Genomic DNA, 20,732 nt, shown 5'->3' with positions numbered 1-20,732 from the left:
ACATTAGCTTTTCCTTTTTTTTTCAGTAAGAGGTTTTTATTTAATAGAATTTTTGGACAAAAAATCGCAATATATTGCCTTGCTTACAGTATCGCAATATATCGGGATATATCGTATCGTGACCCCTCTGTTATGATATGCATCGTATCGCCAAATTCTTGCCAATACACAGCCCTGATACTTATTATTATTATTATCTAATCCAGTGTTTTTCAAAGTGAGGGCCACGGTTCCCTGGGGCGGCCACCAGGGGACATTTTGGGGTGCTCAGAAAGCTGGAGGGAAGATGAGAAAAAAAATGCAAAAAGAAAAATAAAACAAATGTTTTAAATCGTTGCTATAACATTTAATCCGTTTTTAATTAAAAATGTAATTCATAATATAATGTTGAAATGTTATTTAAAAGAGCTCAAGAGAAGTTTGATTTATTTATTTCTGATCTCATTGGCAACACTTTGTCGAAAAGTTGCTATTTTCAGTCAGAATTTAATATACTGTGGAAAAAAAAAGTTAATGGAATGCTTATGCCAAACTAATGTAATAATGATTGAATAGTGAATTAAAGTGAGAAAAAAAACATTCTAAATGTTGACATTTCTTTGCATAATTTGTAGCATTGTTTGTGAGTTTGCACGGGGCGGGGTGGTAACGCTAAAGTTCATGCCTGTGTGTGTCCGTTTCAGGTGTGTTTCAGCGCGACCATGCTAAGAACGCAGCAGCCGTCAGGTTAAGATGTCCGATGGCGAGGAGGAACAACTCAACGAGAGGAAGAGGGAGACTGAGATCTGCGACATCAGCGATGAAGATGATGATGAAGAAGAACTGTGCGGTGAGTCGGCATGATAAATTAAAACCTGTTCACATGGTTACACAGTGACATGACCATCAGTAACAACCAGTAGGAGGAAGAACATGAGCTAAAATCCTCATGTATGCTAAAACAGTTTATTTGCATCATAGCACAAGAAGATAAAGAAGAAAAGATAACATCCTTTAATAAGTGAAACAAAAAAGTAGAGGTGCATTGATGAGAGCTCCAACATTGCACTATTGTTTGCCAATAAATTAAATATGAGATTAAAGTTACAGTAGGTGCTTTGTTTTCTCTAAACAGGAGATGAATTAAAGAGATCTTTAGTCAGTGCACTTGTCAGTCAGACAAGTTATGGACAAAAACAGTACAGGATGGAGATGATCTGATGCAACGCTACCATCCCTGCTGTCTGTCCTCTTTCATGAAGCAAACTAAACTGTTCTCTGTGTGTGTTATGTAACCTGGTGAATCATCCAGCGCCTCTATTACGGGTAGAGTCTGTGTCTGAGCGTGTGTGTGTGTGTGTGTGTGTGTGTGTGCGTGTGTGTGTGTGTGTGTGTGTGTGTGTGCGTGTGTGTGTGTGAGTCTCAAGCAGTGCGTTTGTGTGTGTAGGCGATGAGATTGAAATTTTTGGTGGGTAATATGAATTGTTTCAGTCACTGAACAACTTTCGTCTCATTAGGAGAGAAAAGCGTCTGGTTTTTGGTTCTCACACTTTCTAGTCAGGAGTCGTCTTGTTGAAGTTTAATTAAACGTACAAACGGAGTTTAGTTGCCTTTTTTTTACTTTCTGTGAAATGCGTAATGAAAGCCGTGACATTTTTATCCGGTGACAACAGAGCAGAATTAACAAATGTCTGTTTTCACTCGTAATTGGTTTTAAAGCTAGCTTTTAAGTGTTGAGTTTAAAACGGGTGTAAACTCGACTTTTTCTAGCTTTACATCATGTTATAAGGTCATTCCCTCATCAAAAACATACCCAGAGTGTTGCTTTGATTCATGCCTGTTTAAGAAATCCTTGAATCTCCCGTGGTAGCCATGTGGAGCTGCCTAAACACCAGCTGGCACAAAGCTCCGCCTATTTACCCAAAGCTCCTCCCTGGAGCTAAGTCTGCAGCTGAGTTCCCGCCCAACAGAGCACCTCTCTTTCGAAGCATTGTTGTGAAAATGTGGAAGTGTCAGACCTGGTAGGTTCTTAAACCGACAAAGACCTATTTCAAGATGTTCAGAGAGGCTAATATGCAAAGTCAAATTTATTTTATATACAACATTTTCATGACAACTGAAGGTAACATAGTTACTTGATAGAATTTAAATATTTTGCCCCTTTAAGGACATTTTTGCAACTTAATATCCATGCTTTTAAAGCTGAACCTTGGTGTGCAAATAAGAAATATTGCTTTTTGTTTACTCCTTAGTGAGAAATGGACAAGTACATTTTGAAAACACCTACACTTTCCATGTAGACCAGAGGAGCCCAAAGTGGGGCCCATGGGCCAAATTTGGCCCACCAAGCCATTTAATTTGGCCCACCAACAGTTGCCAAAGTTACAAGGTTGTAAACTGTTTTCCTATGTAGAAACACAGTATTTCCACTGGTCAAATGACTATATAAAAGGGCTGTAGTGAAGGTAGTTTTCATTCATGGTGCTGACTTTATCTTTGATTTATTAGGATTAAACATGAAACATGAAATGACCAAAAGAAATATTTAGATCAGATTTAACCCCACATGTAGATTAGCACACTTTATAAGGCCACAAAGCTCATATTTTATCAATTTATGAACTGTCCCATGAGCCTTTGCTACTTGAGCTTATGGCAGACTTTCTCCAAGTGCACAGACTAAAACAAAAGAGGGCGATTGCATAGCTTAATCATTAAAAATAAAGGACTTTACTTTAAAAAGTATTTCTGTTTCATGTATTATATTACTGCATTTGGCCCACAGCCATGGATAGATTTTCATTTTGGCCCCCTCTGGGAAAATATTTGGGCGCCCCTGATGTAGACACAAACAGTACATTTCGATGTGCCTGTTCCTCGAAGTCTGCACTGTTCTCTGCTTTCTTTTACTTCACGTCCACTCACATTTTAAATGCACTCACCTGTGTCTTGTGCCTTTTTATTATATGGATAAAATTCACGATTAAAAAAAGTATTAAATCATTGTAGCTGGGCTCAGTGGAGCTGAATGTTTAACCTCTCCGTCTCATCATCTACAGCCAGGCGTGGTTCAGGGATCTGATTAGGAAACCTCCTGGAGGTGTTTCACACGCGTCCCTCTGAGAGGAGACCTCAGGAAAATCCAGGACTTGCAGGAAGGATTGTATTTTATCTCTGGCCTGAGAATACCTTAGCATCCTGCTGGAGGAGCTGCAGAGTGTCGATGGAGACCTGCTGCCTCCACAACTTAACTGTTTATAAGTGGATGGATTTAAGCTTTGATTATATTATTATGTAAATGTACTGTATATGTAAGCTACATTAATTGTTTACATATTTTATTTGTAAAATCCCATTTTTTGCATCTTTATTCTTCCTTCAAGTAGTTCAAGTAGCTTTTTAAACTACTATTTCTGCTAAATTTAGCTAAATTATGTCCTATTTTCAGCAGTTTTGACAAATTTTTGCTTTATTTCTACTTATTTCCAACTTTTGTTTTCCTACTTTTAGTAAAAGTCAGCTGTTTAAATTGAACTCACAATAACAGCTTTGCTATGAAACATTTTTTGCTTCTTCAGCAGCTTTCAGCAAAAAAAAAAACACTTTTATCATTAAGCATTCACACTGCAAATGCCAATTATCTAGTTATAATCATGTTCTCAGTTGTTGTTTTTTGTTGTTGTTGCTTATAATCCTCATCTTCAATGCATTTTCTTTATGTCCTGATTTTGTTTTTTATATATATATATATATCAGCTCTGCACCTCCTCACTGATACTAAAGTAACATTGAAGTTTTATGAGATGGAGTGCAACATTTCTGGAAGACCTCAGGTCTTCTCCTCCCTGTAAGCCAATATTAAATAAGCCTTTTAATTTTACAGATTGCTTGGTCTGGTTTCACCCAGGCGACAGCCTGTGAACCTGTCAAGTACTCCTAACACACCTCACACTCCTCTCTCACACTCTGAGAGACTGTTCATGTTGTCCCAATTACAGCAGCGCTCTGCTAGATGTCATTTACATGTAACGATGGCCATTCGGTTTAATTGACCCTAAAAATGTGAGTCTATTAGTGAAGAGATGAGGATGAAATGTGTTAACCTGAAAAGGTTTTTCTGCCTTCTTGCTTACTGCTCAGACTTATAAAACATTTTGTTTTTACGACAACAGTTGCACGACGTTTTGTATAACCGACCCACTGCAGCAGCAGCAGAGTAATTGAAGGCCATAACACTCATTTTGGGACGGTGGGGTTATCTTGGCAGGTGGAAAAAGTCCTGATGGGTTAAATAAAATAAAAAAATCACAGCACGTGTCTCTGTGTGGCCCTGTGATGGACTTGCAATGTGTCCAGGATGTTCCCTGGCTCTCATACAGTAACTGCTGGACTTAAGCACCAGTGACTGGGAAAGAAAGAAGTGGGGAAAGATGATGGATGGATAAGTGTCAACATATGTCCAAATGATTGATTTGCAGCCTTTTTGGGGCTATTGATATTTATTTGTTCTAAAAGCAAAGAAAAGATGTTTGTTTTTGCATTTACCTCCTTTACACAGTGATGTTGTGCTGCCAGTGTCTTTAGAAGTGTTTAATTAGTTTATCTGATTTCACCTGTGTGCAAATAAGGTGTCAAATAGTCAAACTTTTATTGTGAAAAGCCCAAAACTCTCATAACTTCAAGTTCTGGAGAAGTATAAATTAAAGTAAACTTTATTCTTAAAGCATTTTTTATTTTATTTTTTTCCCAAAGCAAATTAATTTTAATTGCGTTTCAAGCCTTAAACTGACCGCTCGTTATCCAACAGTGGCGTTCTATCAGTGAGTCACATTTGGAGGGAAGGAGGGAAAAATCAGCAGCAAATCTACATGGTTATCACGTGACATCATCATCATCATCCACCCCACCACCCCCCCTGCAGTCGCCTACGTCTGTCCCACAGTTGCCATAACAACTGTCACCAGGACACCAACCCCATCATGGCACTTTCATCCTCCAGGTTTAACATCCCTCCTTTCCCCCCACCCCCATCTCTGTTTCTCCCTTGTAGAGAATATTTGACACAAACCAAGTGAGGCTGCTTTTAAAATCCAATTTTTTATTTATTTTTAATTTTTTTTTTGAGAATTATCAAAGTTTAGGTCAATTTTAAAATAAAACAATTTTGTCTCAAAAAGGTTTCAGTTGTCGTGGTTATCATTAGTGACAAATTTCACACCTGAAAGTGAGAGCATGAAGCGCACCAACTTTATAATGCTGTGCAAAAGTCTTTAGCCACTCCTTTTTTTATAGCTAAACTTTGCCTTTTTTTAAATGTATTTTTTATTCCAGTCATGAGCAAATTTTTCGCCTTTCAGCATTTATGAATTCCTTCAACTTTATCAAACACAAATATGGCTATTACCCAGATAGTTTTACAGATAGCTAACAAATCACACAAAGTTTTCATGCAGAATCTAAGCCTTAAAAATGAGGTAAATGTGCATTTTCTGGGGCACAGAGTGAAATCATTTGTCAAAAAAGTGACTTTAGCAAACAAATAAAATAGGACCGATCTAAAACAAAATCTCCTGTCTCTGCAGTGTGATGCTGCAGTGATTACAGTGTGTGTGTGCGTGCGTGCGTGCGTGTGTGTGTGTGTGTGTGTGTGTGTGTGTGTGTGTGTGTGTCCTTACTACCCTCAGGGATCTCAGTGCGTATGTGAGTCTGCAAATAAAATGTGTCCAGTCTGTTTTTTTTAGCCTTTGTGCAGATCTGATGAGTCTGTGTGAGTTTTAGTCACATTATTCACTGCGCGCACGTACGTGCACACGCTGACTCCAGAGAACAGGACAGTAATAGTCTGTTAATTAGCCTGTTGTCCCCTCTGCCTGTACGTAGGCGTCCCTAAGCAGAGCACATTCACACTCGCTCCCGTTCAAGCTGAAGAAAAACAACTAAACATGTTTCCTCCCACGACTGTTACTGACACTCAGTGCTTTACTCAGAGACTACAAGCATCACCTTGACAGGTTTTTTTTTTTTTAAACCGGACCTTTCTGCACGAAATTGGATGATCTTTCAAGATCCAGAGAGAAAGATCAGAAGTAAAGATAATGTGGTCTCAGTCCAGGTTATTTCTTGTTTAATGCTTTATTTTATTTTCACTCATCTCTTTGATCAGATCTGGGTGCAGGAAGCTAATAATCTTAAATAAATAAGCTGCAAACTGAATTAGACATAATGTACACTTAGGAGCATTGGACTGGACTTTTTCTCAGATGAACTCTGAGCCAAAATGCAAAAATAAAAGGTAAATTGCTGAGAAATTGATCAGATTTGTATAAAAACACAGAAATTATCTTGCTGTTAATTACAAAGTTGTCCAGATTCTGATCTATTCAGACACAATATTAAATAATTATTTAGTTAGACACCTAAACTAAGAGACAGAAGTCATTCAAGGAGAGAAAAGTCTAAAGTGAAATGAATCAAAGTATATTAAGTGAATGTGATTCATATGTTTTTGTCATTTAGTTTACTTATTAGTCTGGCTCTCCTAAAAATTGAAGAATATTTAGCAAAACATGTCTATGCAAGAGGCACTAATGCACCCCCATACCATCAGAGAAGGAAACTTTTGAACTCAGTTCATATTAAGTTGGGGGAGAGGGGGTTATTATGTGTTTTCCTGGCACATAATTTAGTTTTACTCCACAAATATGTAAGCAACCTTCAGTTGTTTTGATGCTGTCTATACAAAAATAAATTTGACTTGAAATCAGCCCGTGTCTTTTTAAGAACCCCCTACCGTTTCCGACACTCCCACTTCAGCACATCTTCACAGCAATGCTTCAAGGGAGGTGTGCTCCGGGGGGTCTGGAGCTTGGCTGGGGACTGAGCTCCCGGGAGGAGCTTTGTGTGAATGGGCGGTGCTTTGTACCAGGAAGCGTTCAGGCAGCTCCACATGGCTATCACAAGAGATTCAAGGATTTCTCAGACATGCATGAATAAGTCAAAGCAACACTCTGGGTATGTTTTTGATGAGGGAATAACATTAAAACATGAAAAAAAGCTGATTTTGTGTGATACCCTCCTTCACATAAGATTGCAACAGTTGTGCGTGGTGTTCACATATGGCTTCATTTTTTTTGCATGATAGAGCTTTAACCAGCATCTGTGCGTGGCATGGTGAACTGTGATTACAAACTGTGATTTGTGGAAGTGTTCCTGAGCCCATGCAGTGATGTCCAGAACAGAATCAGACCTGTTTTTAAAGCAGCAGGGAGAAAATGAATCAGAACAAAGTTGTGGTGCGATAATAATATGAATTAGTGCTTGAAAATAATAATAACATATTTCTTTTATTTTAAGTCTCTGTATTCTGACATTGTTTCGTTTGTTACTGGAACATGAATGTGACTCACAACACATTTCATAATATCATTAATTTGTGCGCGTGTGGGTGTGTGTGTGTTTGTGTGACCTGATTAGGACTGCACAGAGTGAAAGTGTAGGAGGTGATACAGTAACACCAGCTGGTCTACATACTGACACACCACTCTGCCAGATCCCAACTTGTGTGTGACTGAGAGAGACAACGCTTTGGTTTCGTGAGTTCAGACTGGAGTTCAGCTAACAGGCTGACTTGATGTCAGACTGATGATGAGTTACAATGACTCAGCAGAAAAAAAATTGTGTTTGATGTTTTAAACTCCACTCGCTTTTATTACTCAATCTGACGTATTTTCACTCTGATGACAGTCGTCTCCTGTGAGCCATGATCACACAAGAATTCTTGAAGAAATTTACTCTTTTTTTTTATCTGAAAATGTTTTAGTTTGAAGATTAATTCTCCCACTTTACAAACCTTTAGTCCAAAGTGGTGGAAATCATCAAAAGACATCAACTCTTGTCTGTTTTTGTAATTCAAAACTGTTGTCATTCACTCTGAAAATGTAATTAATCTACTTTTCTCCTACAAAACTCTTACTTTCTAAAGAGGAAACTCTTGTCAGCTTCCTGTACACACTCGGTTATTATTGCCAAATTTGAGTTTTCTTTATTTTGCTTTCTGGGTGGGCTTTACATATTCTCCCCGTGCATGTGTTTCCCCTGGTACTCTTGTTTCCTCTCACAGATCAAAAACATGCATTTTAAGTTAATTAATAACTCTATATTGTAGTGTGAGTAAGTATTTGTCTTTATGTGGAAAGAAAACATTTTAACACTAGTTCTTCTACCATTAAAGTTTGGAAGAAAGTTATATAAGATTGCACAAAGCACTTTCCCCGTTCACATGGAAACTGTGTTTTATGAGCCCCTAAATAGTATTTACAGTAAAAAAAAAATTGAAATGCCACACTTGTATTTTTTTTAATTAAAAGATTGTTTTTTGAAAAACTAAGTTTGCATGTCGACAGAAAAGCTTTGGCCATGATGGGTTTGTGTGTGAATGACCAAAAGCAGAGCGGCTCGTCTTTGCAGCAGTGTTGCAGAAATAGTGTGTTTAGGGGTGTATTCACGCCAGCCCGATTTAGTCCGTTTTAATTAAACTCTACTTCATTTGTTCTTCATTTCACATATGATCTTAACTGGCATCCCATTCCTAATCCATAGGGTTCAATAGGACGTTGGTGCACCCTTTACAGCTAGAACAGCTTCAACTCTTCAGGGAAGGCTGTCCACAAGGTTTAGGAGTGTGTTCATGGGGATTTTTGACTATTCTTCTAGAAACTCATTTGTGAGGTCAAATACTGATGTTGGACAGAAGGCCTGGCTCTCAGTCTCTGCTCTAATTCATCCCAAAGGTGTTCTATCAGGTTGAGATCAGGACTCTGTGCAGTTAAGTCCAGTTCATCCACACCAGACTCTGCCATCCATGTCTTTATGGACCTTGCTTTATGCACTGGTGCACAGTCATGAAGTCATTTGTGAAGAAGGAAGTTGCGCCCAGAGTCTTCTGAAGAGGTTTTTGTGTTGTTTCTTTCAGTAGTTCTTGGTGCAGCGCCACCGCAGGCGAGGGGGTGAACAAGTCGGTCAAAAGGTTTGGTTCATTAGACACAGTGCAATGTGAAAGCGAACCTCACCAGCTGAAAATGTAAACAAATGTTGCAACTTTTGGCAGTTTTCCACTAGGGCCTCTACAGCACGGTTTGACTTGATTAAACTCTGTTCTGCCCTGTTTGGGTGGTTTTCCGTATCAGTAACAGCTCTAGTGGGCGGGTTCATCAAAAAGTTCGAAAATTGACGCCACACACCTTACCACCTAGTGGCGGTTATGCTCTATTAAGCTATTTGCCAGCCAGCATTAAACATAGTAGAAGAAGATACGCAAAACAACAATGTAGTAGTGTTGTTACTGCAAATGGCAGATCAGGTTGTTGTGAGAGGATTTCTTGTGATGCAACCAGTGACTTCACCCACTAACCAGATGGTCTTCTGACGTCATGTTTTCAGGCCAGCACAGTACACGTGGAACCACAAAGAAGTATGTTCTGAAAAAGGGGCTGGTTTCATGAATCCTTGCTAGTGGAAAAGCCTTGGGACCCTGGAGAGCCACAATGAGCCAGGCTGTAGAGGCGCTGGTGGAAAAGGGGCATTAGGGTCCCAATCAAATCAAGTCTACCAGACTATCAGGTGTGAAAACACTTGGGGTCATTTCTGCAGTGGAATAATTAATGCCAAAGTGACACAATGCAGCTAAAAAAAGGGTAAATAGCTCCTCATATACTTCTCACAATCTCAAATCAGCAAAATGGATTTTCTTATGAGTTTTATTTACCGTAACCAATTGTTAAAAAGGAAAATATTTTTGCTTCTTTGTGTTCTTAAATAGGAAACTCTTCAAATGTATTTAATATTTGCAAGTATTTTTTCAGTAAATATACTTTTGCCAGTAAGTATTTTGTGAATCCAGGGCTTTTAAACTTTAGTAATTTTGTTCTCCAGCGTTCTTTTTTGAAATCAGAATCCAAGAAAAGGAAAGCATTGGGCTCAAATGCCACATTCATGCTAACCTGTCCCTGTGGATCCCCCCTCCGTTGGTCATTCTGGGTTACGTAAAAATGAAATGCGAGCTCTTCTTCCACACAGGGGGGCGTGACTCGATGGAAAAACTGTGGCAGTGTGACAAAGGTGAATGTGTGTGCATGTGAATTTATGTTACCAGGCAGAACGTCGTCGGCTTTACGTTGCCGCTGTCGCCTCCTCCCCCAACTTCAGCATTTTTCACTCTGCTACCCCTCCCCCAGTCGTGATGTAGGTTAGTGGGTGTAGTCATGTGAGACTGGTCTTTGACCTCCTATCCTCCATGTGAGAGTAGACTGAGCTGTGAATGATAATCCCCCCCACCTCACCACCACCAACAGGGCTTTAAAAGGGTCCTGGGGTTCATTCAGCAAGAATGTTTTGAATCGGTCAGTTTCCTCCTCTTTATTCTCACTCTTCTTTCTGCCCCACTTGTCTTATATGAATACTTCACTTCCTTCCAGCACGTCTGTCTCCAAACACACCAGCTCTTGTAAGTTCGATGGAGCTTTTTCTTCTTTTTTTGTTGTTGCCACATTTACATGCCGCTGACATTGAACGTTTATGGTAACTAACTGTTTACGATGTGTTTATTTGGGTTTACGATGTGCCATACTCCTCACCGAAGCCAAAAGCAAATTATCCAAAACCTGCTCTGACCACAAACTACTAATTTCTTTTCTGTGTTTTTATTTGCATCTTTTTCATTGCACTACTTCTCATCTTTTTTTATTCCAAAGCTTTCCTCCATCACTCCCATCGTCCTTTGTGGACAATTAGAGTCTGAAATTGTTTTATTGCAGTCGTTTTGTGCTGTCACTGTCTCTGTTTTCTCTTCACAGTCTTTCACGCTTGAAAATGTCATCAAACACAGAAGGCATTTCGGTTAACTGACCACTAATATTAACTTACATTGATCGTTCTGCACTCTTTTATTTCTTCTTGAACTTTCCAGCCTTTTCCCCTGTTTTCTTCCTGTCCGTCTTGTCCTTACAGGACCTTATTACCACTGTTACCTAAGAATTTTTTTCTCTGGTGTGGGCGTGGCTTGGTGACATCACACTGCCTCCTGTGTCAGTTGGCCAGGAGGGGGAGGAGAAGGAGGAGGAGAACAGGAAAAGCAGCCCAACCGGTGATCAGGGGGGTCTCCTACACTCGCTCAGCTGAGGCTGTTTTCATCGACTCATTGTTTTGTAATTGTCCTAATGGCACCCTGTCCTCACCGAGGTGCCGGTTAAACTGTTAGACAAGACGTAGATGTTGGGAGACTATCTCTCTCTCTCACACACACACACACACACACACACACACACACACACACACACACACACACACAAACACACACTGACGTGTTCATTTCAGTAAGATAGTGAAGATATGTGTTGGCTGGAAGACGCACGTCAGCTGGAGTAAGTTTTTAAAAAGTGAAACTAATCAGGAGGCATGGATCTTTCAGCCGAATAGGAGACAAAAACTTTCAGCCACATGACATGGGTGAGTAGCTGAAATGTCTCGACTTGACTCTCCTGGCATGTGGACAGTTTTTTTATACTGTATATCAGCAAAGCGCTTCCTATAATCTTGATAAGTTCAGATTTCTATCATGTGTATCTTTGAATCAAGATATGAATGGACACACGTGGTGGTGGTGGTGGTGTGTGTGTGTGTGTGTGAGGGGGCGGGGGGGTTCTAACTGACCTACATTTGATCTGGTGCCAAATCTTGTACCGGGTCGTTGTGGCGGAGCAGAGCTCAGAGGTTTCATAAGGCATATTATGAAATAGCCGCAGAAGTCGTCCTTGATCTTCTCCAAATAACATTCTTGTCTCCGTCTGCACAAACCTTACATAAGGTTGGAGTTTTTCTTTCTTATTTTTTCCTTTTAATCAAAACTGGTTTGCGAACTTGATTGTTTTAAATTTTCTACCATAAGGTTTTGGAGGCAGATTCCATATAAGAAGATTCCATCAGTGAAATACCGGTGTAGGGTAATTGTAGTTTATATAAATGGTCAAGTTTCTGCTTGTAAGTGTTGAACAGACTTCAGGTCAACCCCCCCATCATGGTTGCAAAGGACATGTTTCAACATTTAACGTCTGGAGTTTAGGCTCATTAGTTTATGTAAGAAGCGAATTTCCCAGTTTAGGCCTATTAAAATGCAACTTTTAAGCCTTTTTTTTCCCCAATTATGTTAGTTACCATTTTGATTGTTATGATTTGAGGCTAAACCCTTGTTGAACTTCATGTTTTAGGTGCGTTCAGTGTAAAAAAGGCAACATTTGTTTAAAAAAATCCTGTAATTTTTGCTGTTTCCAGTATACATTGAAAATGTTTGAGTTTTGTGTTATTTTGGCTTTCAAGTCTTTATTTTTTTCCTCATTCTTCTTCATTCTCAAAGGCCAGGACTACTCGTTTTAAAAAGCAGGAACGTAACTTCATGTGTGTAAAACTACACGTTTTTCACAGATTTAAGCGTGATCACAACTGCACCATGTGTTTCCTGATGGTTTGGCATGTGTTTGTGTGTACTTTGTGTGTCCGTCTGTGTCGTCTGATCTTTTGACCAGAGAACGAGACGCCTTTGTGCTCGAAGCCCATCACTATTGCTGACCGATAAACGCGTTTACAGCAAGAGAGTGGAGGTGCCTGCTTCCGCACACGCTCAGTTCCTGCTGCGTGTATTTATGGTGGGCGTGTTTTGTGGGTATTTTTGTTTTGTTTTGTTTTGTTTTGTTTTCTCCTCCTCCTGTGAAAAGGAAAACCCTCAGACTCCGCTGTACGTGTACCCCCTCAGCAGGGCCCCAGCTCCAGCATGAAGGGTTATGTAAGCTTTCATCCACCAACCCTCCTGCCTGCCTCTGCTTCACATTGGCAGTGTTATTAAGCAGAGAGAGCAGTCAGCTGGTACTCAAATATTCACTGAAACAGTCGATTTAAGACTAGCTGAGTATAAAATAAGGAGGACAGGAGAAAAGTGAAGCTCCTCTTTTATTATAAGTTTATTTCCCCACCATAGCCTGAAACAGAAGACAGTTTTACAGTGTGACAGAAAGGCAGAGGAGACCAGCTCTTTGCTTTTCTTTATAACCATGCTGCTTCTGGACGAATCAGAGTCATTCGCAGGTAGGTGACTTAACTGTTTTTATTATTTTTGCAGACTTTGTGAAGATAATAACTCTTATTTCCAGGGAAACCTATACAGGACTTGTCAACAAAGGTTATTTAAAGGAGTTGCACTGAAGTTGGAGACAACATTAAGGTTTGAAAAGGGAATAAGGAGGTGAATTAGAAGCTTTATAGATATTAATGATCAGTGCTTTTCTGCTGCAGTGGCTCTTTCATGTCCTGTTTGCAGCAAAAACACATGAATTGAAGTGAGAGAGGCAACTAAACAAGAAAGGGAAACTTGATCAGATAACTAAAACCAGATATGTGAACAGCTTCAGAAGTGTTGAGAAGAGGCGACATGATTTTGACTGACAGCTTAAGTTACTTAACGCTGTTTTGTAACCCTTGATTCATTAAACATGCACAGTGTACCTGTCCTCTCTGTTATAGCTCGCTGCAGGCATCGCTTTAGTTCCTCTTTGTCCTTTTCACAGCAATATTTGTAGTTTTAGTTCCTGTCCTCCCTGAAGATTGTTGCCGGTCTTTTCCACTCATGCTCACTGCCTGTTTCTCCCATTGTCCTCCCAGTTCGGCCTTCCCATTGGCTGGTTGTGGGATTATCTAAAGCAGTGTCTGCGCCTGATTGGTAGACGCAGGCAGGATTAGGCCATGCTCCAAGTGGGAGCATGTGGACGCAAGAAAACATACGGCTCCACTGAGCAGTGGTTTAGGAGGGTAAATATGTGAGGCTTCAGGAGCTGAATGCCTTTAATTACCTTATTTTGGCTGCATAAACTTAGATAAACTTTAAACAAAAGGTAGTTCTTTCAGTTTATTAGACTGGAAAAGATTTTAACATCATTGGATGTGTTAACACAGTTCTAATAATTTGATTACTTCTCTTTTGTATCATTTATTTAGCATTTTAAGGCTTTCACCAAATATCACACATTTTAAACAAAGAAAAGTTGAAGCTGCACAGATATTTGAGTAGGCAGTCTCATTTTGAGGAGTCTTATCTTGTGAGGATTCAGAAGGTTGATGCTTTTTAAATTTGCATGATTGTATCAGACTTGGAAAAAGGAGAGACTATATTAGTCTGTGTTTTTGTCAAATTAAAAAAGCATTGTTTTTTGTTTGTTTGTTTGTTTGTTTGTTTGTTTGTTTGTTTGTCTGTCTTTTCATGTCTGTCAGGATGCACCATTCTTGGTGTTGAAGCTTTTTACTCTGAGGTCCATCAGAGACATCCACGTGTTTTAGATCTTTGTCTACTTCATGAGCTGATTTTTGTGAGGGAAAAAACCCCAATATTTAAGATTTCATATGAAGTCACAGACTGTAGAAGAAGCAGAAGTGATTCCTTGTGTTAACATTATTATTATTATTATTATTATTATTATTATTATTATTATTATTATTATTATTATTATTATGGTGCTCCATAAAGTCTGTTCAGTCATAAATGGTTTCTGCTCATGATGCAAAATCGTTTTTTATGCTTTCAAAACCAGTGAGGTTTATATAAATCAACAGGAGAAGCTAAAGCTGAACAGATTTTCATGCACGGGAGCTCAAATGATCATAGTAGTATCTGGTTTAAATAAATAAATAAATACATAAATAAATAAATTTAAAAAAACAATCCATTAGAGGGATTCATGAATAATTATTTTGAAGAATAAAAACTTGTTTTTCACTTTTTAAATGAAAACAAAATAGTTTTTTTAGTCAAATAGTTTGCTACACAAACAGCAAGGCTTGATTATGATTGTTTTTGTTTATTAGTTTGTTTACAGATTCAGTTCGAATTCATTGGAGATTTTGCTTTAGAAAAATAAATTGGAAAGATGTTTTGGTAATGCAGAAAGAAGTGAAGATATAAAAAGTTTATGCTTCCTACACTTTTCCTGGGTCTGCACCTTCTGTTTTTGCCATTGACAGGAATCCAAAGATTATTTATGATCTATTTTCTGTATTAATTCTGTCTCGTTTTCAGTGTTTGTGTTTGACTTGTGAATGAAAACTGGTGGGCTTTTATTCATGTGATAACTGGGCTCATGAGTTCATTCAAACATATCAAAAATTTTTATGAACTTATTATAACCAACTAAAATAAGCACCTTGATCTTTCTCATTATCACTAATAGCTCTTTTTATTTGATTTTACTGCCCAAGAGAAACATTTTCACACACGGCTGGAGCAAAATGTCTGTGATTGAATTCCATATTAAAGTTTGATGACTAAATGTTTGTGCAGCTGTGAAGCTGTTTTCGTGGAGAACTCGTCTCTAACATCCGCTGACATTGTGTTGTTTAGGTGGAATCGAGCTGAGTCATGCCTTTTTAAAATGAGTTTAATGGACCCAGAAGCCAGCTTATTTGAGGATTCTACATGAGGGTAGCATCAGACGGGTCGTCTGTGAATTTAAAAATCTTAAACACCTGTTTATCACAGATGACTCAACAGTTTTGGCAGCTCTACTTTTGTAAAGCTGCTGACTCAGCTAGTGGCTGTGATTCAGGTTGTTCGTTCTATCTTTTTTTTTTTTTTTAGCAAGCTGCTGACCAGCCCGACATAAATCACATCATCATCTTAGGCCTGGTAGCTTTTTTAATTACTTCTGTTTGAGGTCACAATGCAGTTTTTGTGATCTAACAGAACACAAATGTTGGATTGATCCGGTTGAGAGTGGGTGAGATTTCTCTGAAACCTTTAAAGGGGGGGAAGGTGGACTCTGTCTGCCTGTCTGCCAAAGAACATTATATAACAGGCTATAGTTTGGCCAGTACACTGCTGATTGTTTGCAGCTCTCAGTGTGTGTGTGTGTGTGTGTGTCTGTCCTCTCCGCCTCTTTTCGTTCTCATCCGTTCACCCTCCTCTTCCTCCTCCTCTGCAGAAGTGACACACTGGCCTACAAACAGCCTGTTCTACCTCGCCTCACCCTTCTGCTGTTCTCACTTGTTGCACCGTCGCCTCTGTACCTTCGTTTTTTGTTATTATTATTTCTTTCTTTTTTTCTTTTTTTGTTGTCATGTTTGTCTCATACCGCCTCGTTCTCATTCGGGTGATGCACTCAGACACACACACACGCTGCCAGCAGGACGGTTTCATAACTCACCTGCCTCGCTCTAATAAAGCAGCCCTAATAACTAATTCAGCCTGTTATATAAGAGGTGTGCGTCAGTGTGTGTGTGTGTTTGTGTTTGTGTGTATGAGGTTTTTATCTGACCATGTTTAAAGAAAAGGTAGAAAAAATAGTATTTGTCTTTCTCCAGATGAGTATAGTACCAAGTTAAATGTTGTTTTTTATTAACAGTTTTTTTGAACGTTGTTAATATCAGGATCTTTTAGAAGAAACTTTTAAGGGAACTCCATGATGGATTACTTTTATTCTTTTACGCTAAAAGATAAATAGAAATTTGAAAGAAATGCATGTCGCTCACCACCTTTCGTGCCAGAGTTTTGGACTGAGATCATCTTGTGTTTTGAAATAATCAAACTATAGTCATTTTGATGAACTCGTGATATTTTGTGTGATTTGGCCAATTTTAGCTCGGTAACTTTCATTTTGTCATTTTTAAGTAGGTTAAGGTTAATTAGCCATGACAGTTGTAATCAGTTGTAAATGTACATCCAAAGTTAACTTTCTGAGAAGGTCATTGAAATGTCTTGAGCGGATATAAGATATTTTACTAACAAACAAACAAGGTTGACTCCAACAACCAATGCCATTTAGTGATGTAAGGATTTACTTAAGCTCTGATTCGATTATATTATTGGTTTTAAGTTCACAATTACAACTATTTTTTCAACAAAGTAAATTATAGCCATCTTATAACCAAATATGTTTCTTTTCTTCTATGATCATTGTGTCCTTGTATCAAACTACAACTGTCTGTCATCTTAGTAACTGAGTATAACTTTAAAATGAAATAAAATGTCATCACAAATCCTTTTATGATCAAACGTTATCAAGTATCAACTGAATTTGTCATAATATCCAGTAACAATGAAATTAATTCATTTTTAGAAATAGATTCCCATTTTAAGCAGTTATAATCAATTATTAATAGAATTTTGATTAATTGATCCCTAAATTCTGAGTTTTAGGCAAAGATTTTGTGCGATGTGTTGAGCTCAATATGGGATAAATGGCAAAGATTGTATCATTAATGGCTTCAATATAAAATGTATTTGACATTGTTGGCACATCAAGACAACTGTTTATTAGTAAAAGCAGCAAAGAATAAAGCATTTTTGCACTACGTTGCTTGTTAACCAGTGAAAATAATTTTGCTTCTTGAGTTTGAGAAGTTTAAACTTTCAGTCCATCTATGTCCCCCTCCAGCTGATACATTGACCTGTTTATCTGTTATTGTTGTTATTTTTTGGATGTTTATCCTTCCAGCCGTCTCCTCGTCATCCACGCAGTCTGACATTTCTCCTGCTGCTAAGATTTGGAGAGTTTGAAACACTTGTTAAACTACGAGAACAGCTTTCTAAACAGCCGGAGCGAGGTGGAAAATCCCAACACTGACTGAATGTGGCTGCTTGAGACACACTCGTAACTTTGTGTAGAAGTTCCTAAAAAAATTTTTTTTAAACGTCACGGTGTTCATCGGAGTCTGCCAGCTCTTTTGCGTGTTTGTGACGCGGTGCAGGCGTGTGTGCTGGACGTGAGGTTTGTGTGAACATGCTGGTTGTGTAACAGCCAGAGGCAGCAGTTATATAAGCGTCCCTTCTTGTCCGACCTGCCTCGGCAGCAGTGGCCCGTCTTTTTTTTTTTTTTTTTTTTGGAGGCGACTCGCTTCTTGGGTGAAACTGAGAACTTGTGTGTAAATGTGATGAAGCTAATCAGACCGGTGATTAAAAACTCTCAGTCTTATTGTGTTCTGCAGCGTGTGGCAGCCCCTTCAGGTGAAGAAAGAGGGGTCATGCCTTTTTTTGTACCTATAATCTGCAAGTTGTCAAATAAACATAAACGTTTTGTGATGCACATCTGAGTTTTTTCATCAAAATGTAATTTCTCGCAATCAAAAAGTTTGCTTTACTTAAAGAGAATTTAAAATGCTTGGATTTTTTTTTTAAATCGCTTTGTTGAACTTTATAAAAACCTAAAAATGGGGTCAAATTAAAGCAAGAATATGGCTGTCAATAATTTTAGAGTAATTATTAGTTCTAGATTTTGTGTTTACAAAGCTCACTCTAAATTAAAAATAAAATTATACAATTTCTGATTTACACCTTTTTAGTAAAAGAAACTGGAAAAGAGTTCTTGTAAATTTTAACCAGTGAAGTTTTAAAAAAATTGTGAGTAGAGCAGTGGTGTATTTGTGTGCTTGTGGGAGTGGGGTTGGGGGGGTGATGTATGTATCGGGACAACAGCATTTTATTTTTCATTGTGCCTCAGACTCATGTGTTCCCACACAAGCTGCTCTCTCACTGGCATTTCATAAGTTTGATGTCACACGATTCCCATTTAGTTTTTTTTTTTCCCAAAACATGTTGAATAACTGAGACAGAACAAATGTATTTGTGGTTCCCAGCAGAGGGGCCACTATAGTGGATTTATTTATCTTGTCCATTTAGTTGAGCCAGTAAACTTTTAGTCATTTGTGTAATAATATTTTTTAAGAACAGAGCTTAATATATTTGTTTATGCTTTTATTTTGTGTGCTTAACTGAAATCCATAATGATGGACGATAAGAGTTTGGAGTGTGTATGTGTGTGTCTCTTGTGTTTTTGCTCCATCGTGGGGACCATTTTCCAGAAAATGCAGGGTATGGATGCTAATTACAGGTGGGAGGTTGGGTTTAGGACCAAGGTGTGAATTGAGTTTAGATTAGTTTTAGGTTCAGGTAAGTGCCCGTGAGGTTTATTTTAAGGTAAATGGTCACTGTTAGGCTATAAAATTACCAGAAAATTAATGAAAGTCAATTCACAGTCACCATGGGCATATAAAACCATACCTCTGTGTGTGTGTGAGAGAGAGAGAGAGAGAGGATTCTCCACTGTGTAGTGTCGTCATGTGTAATCTGCTTACATATCGGCAACAGACGGAGGGCATGACACGTACACACTGTCCAAGTCTCTTTTTTTAGCTGATTTTTTTATGTCTGTAATTTAAAAAAAATGAGAGCTCTAACGAAATAAGGACAGTTTTAATGTGACCAGCAAAATTTGTTTGAGATAATAAAACATCCAGCTGTCTGTCTCATCACCTCTGTGTCTACATTAGTGACAGGGCTGACCTCTGAATGTAGACCAGGTTCTCAGACCTGAGCTGTCTGATTTTATGACTTGTAGTTTTAAATAACTCTGGTGTGATGGGTACCGGTAGCTGTCTTAAACGTATGTGGCTCAAAACTGAAGTTTTTAAAAACTGATAAATTTATAGGCGTTTATCTCAGGTTAATGCAAATGGATGACTCAAACAGATTTTGTGTCCCACAGTGTTGTACTACTCGAGACTGGTCTTGGTCTCAAGACCATTTTTTGATGATCTCCTCTCGGACTCTGTTTTTCCATCTCGGACATTAAGGACTCTGGATTTTATTTCAAGACCACAACTGTGATATATATATATATATTAGTTATAAATATTCAGTTAGCTATCTGTGTACAGTATACTGAATGTTTTAGAGCACTAGTTTCTGTTATTTTTTTACCGTTCTTGCCCTCCCTCAGTCTTAGTGTCGACTTGGTCTAGCCGCTAATGTTTTGGTCTTGTCTGGGTTTAACTGGTCTGTACAATACTAGTCCCATCACCGTAAATCTGGGTGTTCATGCTTGTGTCTGTGTGTCCATTTGTTTGTCTGCCATTTTTCTTCTTCTTGATTCTGTCAAACCTTCAAGACGAGCAGGTATCGGCTGCACAAAGAGAAGCCAAAAGGTTGCAGAGATTTGTTTGTCAGCGCAGTTTGAGGAGCTATATAAATTCTTCACATAAATGTGGTTGCATAACTTTGCGGTTTCCGAAAATGTTTCCTCACTGCAGTCGCACTCGTAGTCATGAAAACACATACACAAACCAATGTAGCAGATGGTGTTGCACTATTTTCTGCTGCGTTTTTGCTTTAGTATATCATGTTGTTTGGGTGAATTGCACCAACTTTTTTTTTAGCCACGGGGGTCATCTGACAGAAGAAATAAATCATTTGGGAAATCGTGCGGTGACATTTTCTGACTCCTGATGAGACTGTGTTTAATTCAGTGGGTTTTTTCATCCTTTTCGTGCTTTAGTCATAACAGTTTTCAGGCTTTCCTTGAACTTGTTTTTGCCTTGAGGTTGTTGATGGTTTTTTTTTTTTGCATCATTCTCTGGTTTTTATGATGCTTGCAGCACAGTATAAAGCTTGACCTGATCTCTTAGCAACTGTCAGTCCTTCAACTCGAATTTCCCTTTCAGGCAACACCTCCTAATGAGGTGGGCAGGTCTCGCATGCAGAGATGTCTGACGTTTGTCTGCTTCAGTTACACTTTGTGCATGTATCTCCCTCCTACTCTTTGGACAGAGGTTGCTGTGAACTGAATTACTTTCTAGTTCTGCAGAGTTGTGTTTATTACAGGTACTCATTGGTGGTGGTTATATGATTGTTTGGTGGTGGGGGTGGGGGGGTTCTTTGTTGTGTTGCA

At 38.7% G+C, this 20,732-nt stretch overlaps 1 protein-coding gene across 3 annotated transcripts in view; it reads left to right on the top strand.

Annotated features, from left to right (window-relative positions):
- LOC106513103 (helicase ARIP4) overlaps window positions 1–20,732 on the top strand; it is a 47,772-nt gene that overhangs the window by 8,432 nt on the left and 18,608 nt on the right. Inside the window, exon 2 of one of the 3 annotated variants that reach the window (XM_014001774.1) lies at window positions 684–829. In XM_014001774.1, coding sequence (XP_013857228.1) covers window positions 733–829 — 97 coding nt within the window. In that variant the 5' untranslated portion in view covers window positions 684–732. Of the gene's footprint in view, window positions 1–683; window positions 830–10,410; window positions 10,481–12,850; window positions 13,111–20,732 lie in introns of those variants that run through there. The other 2 variants (XM_014001775.1, XM_014001776.1) reach the window with 2 other exon arrangements.

The sequence above is a fragment of the Austrofundulus limnaeus genome, unplaced genomic scaffold, assembly GCF_001266775.1.
Source record: "Austrofundulus limnaeus strain Quisiro unplaced genomic scaffold, Austrofundulus_limnaeus-1.0 Scaffold10, whole genome shotgun sequence".
Classification (NCBI taxonomy): domain Eukaryota; kingdom Metazoa; phylum Chordata; class Actinopteri; order Cyprinodontiformes; family Rivulidae; genus Austrofundulus; species Austrofundulus limnaeus.
Note: the sequence above shows the minus strand (reverse complement) of the source record. Positions and strands in the feature narration are given on the sequence as shown.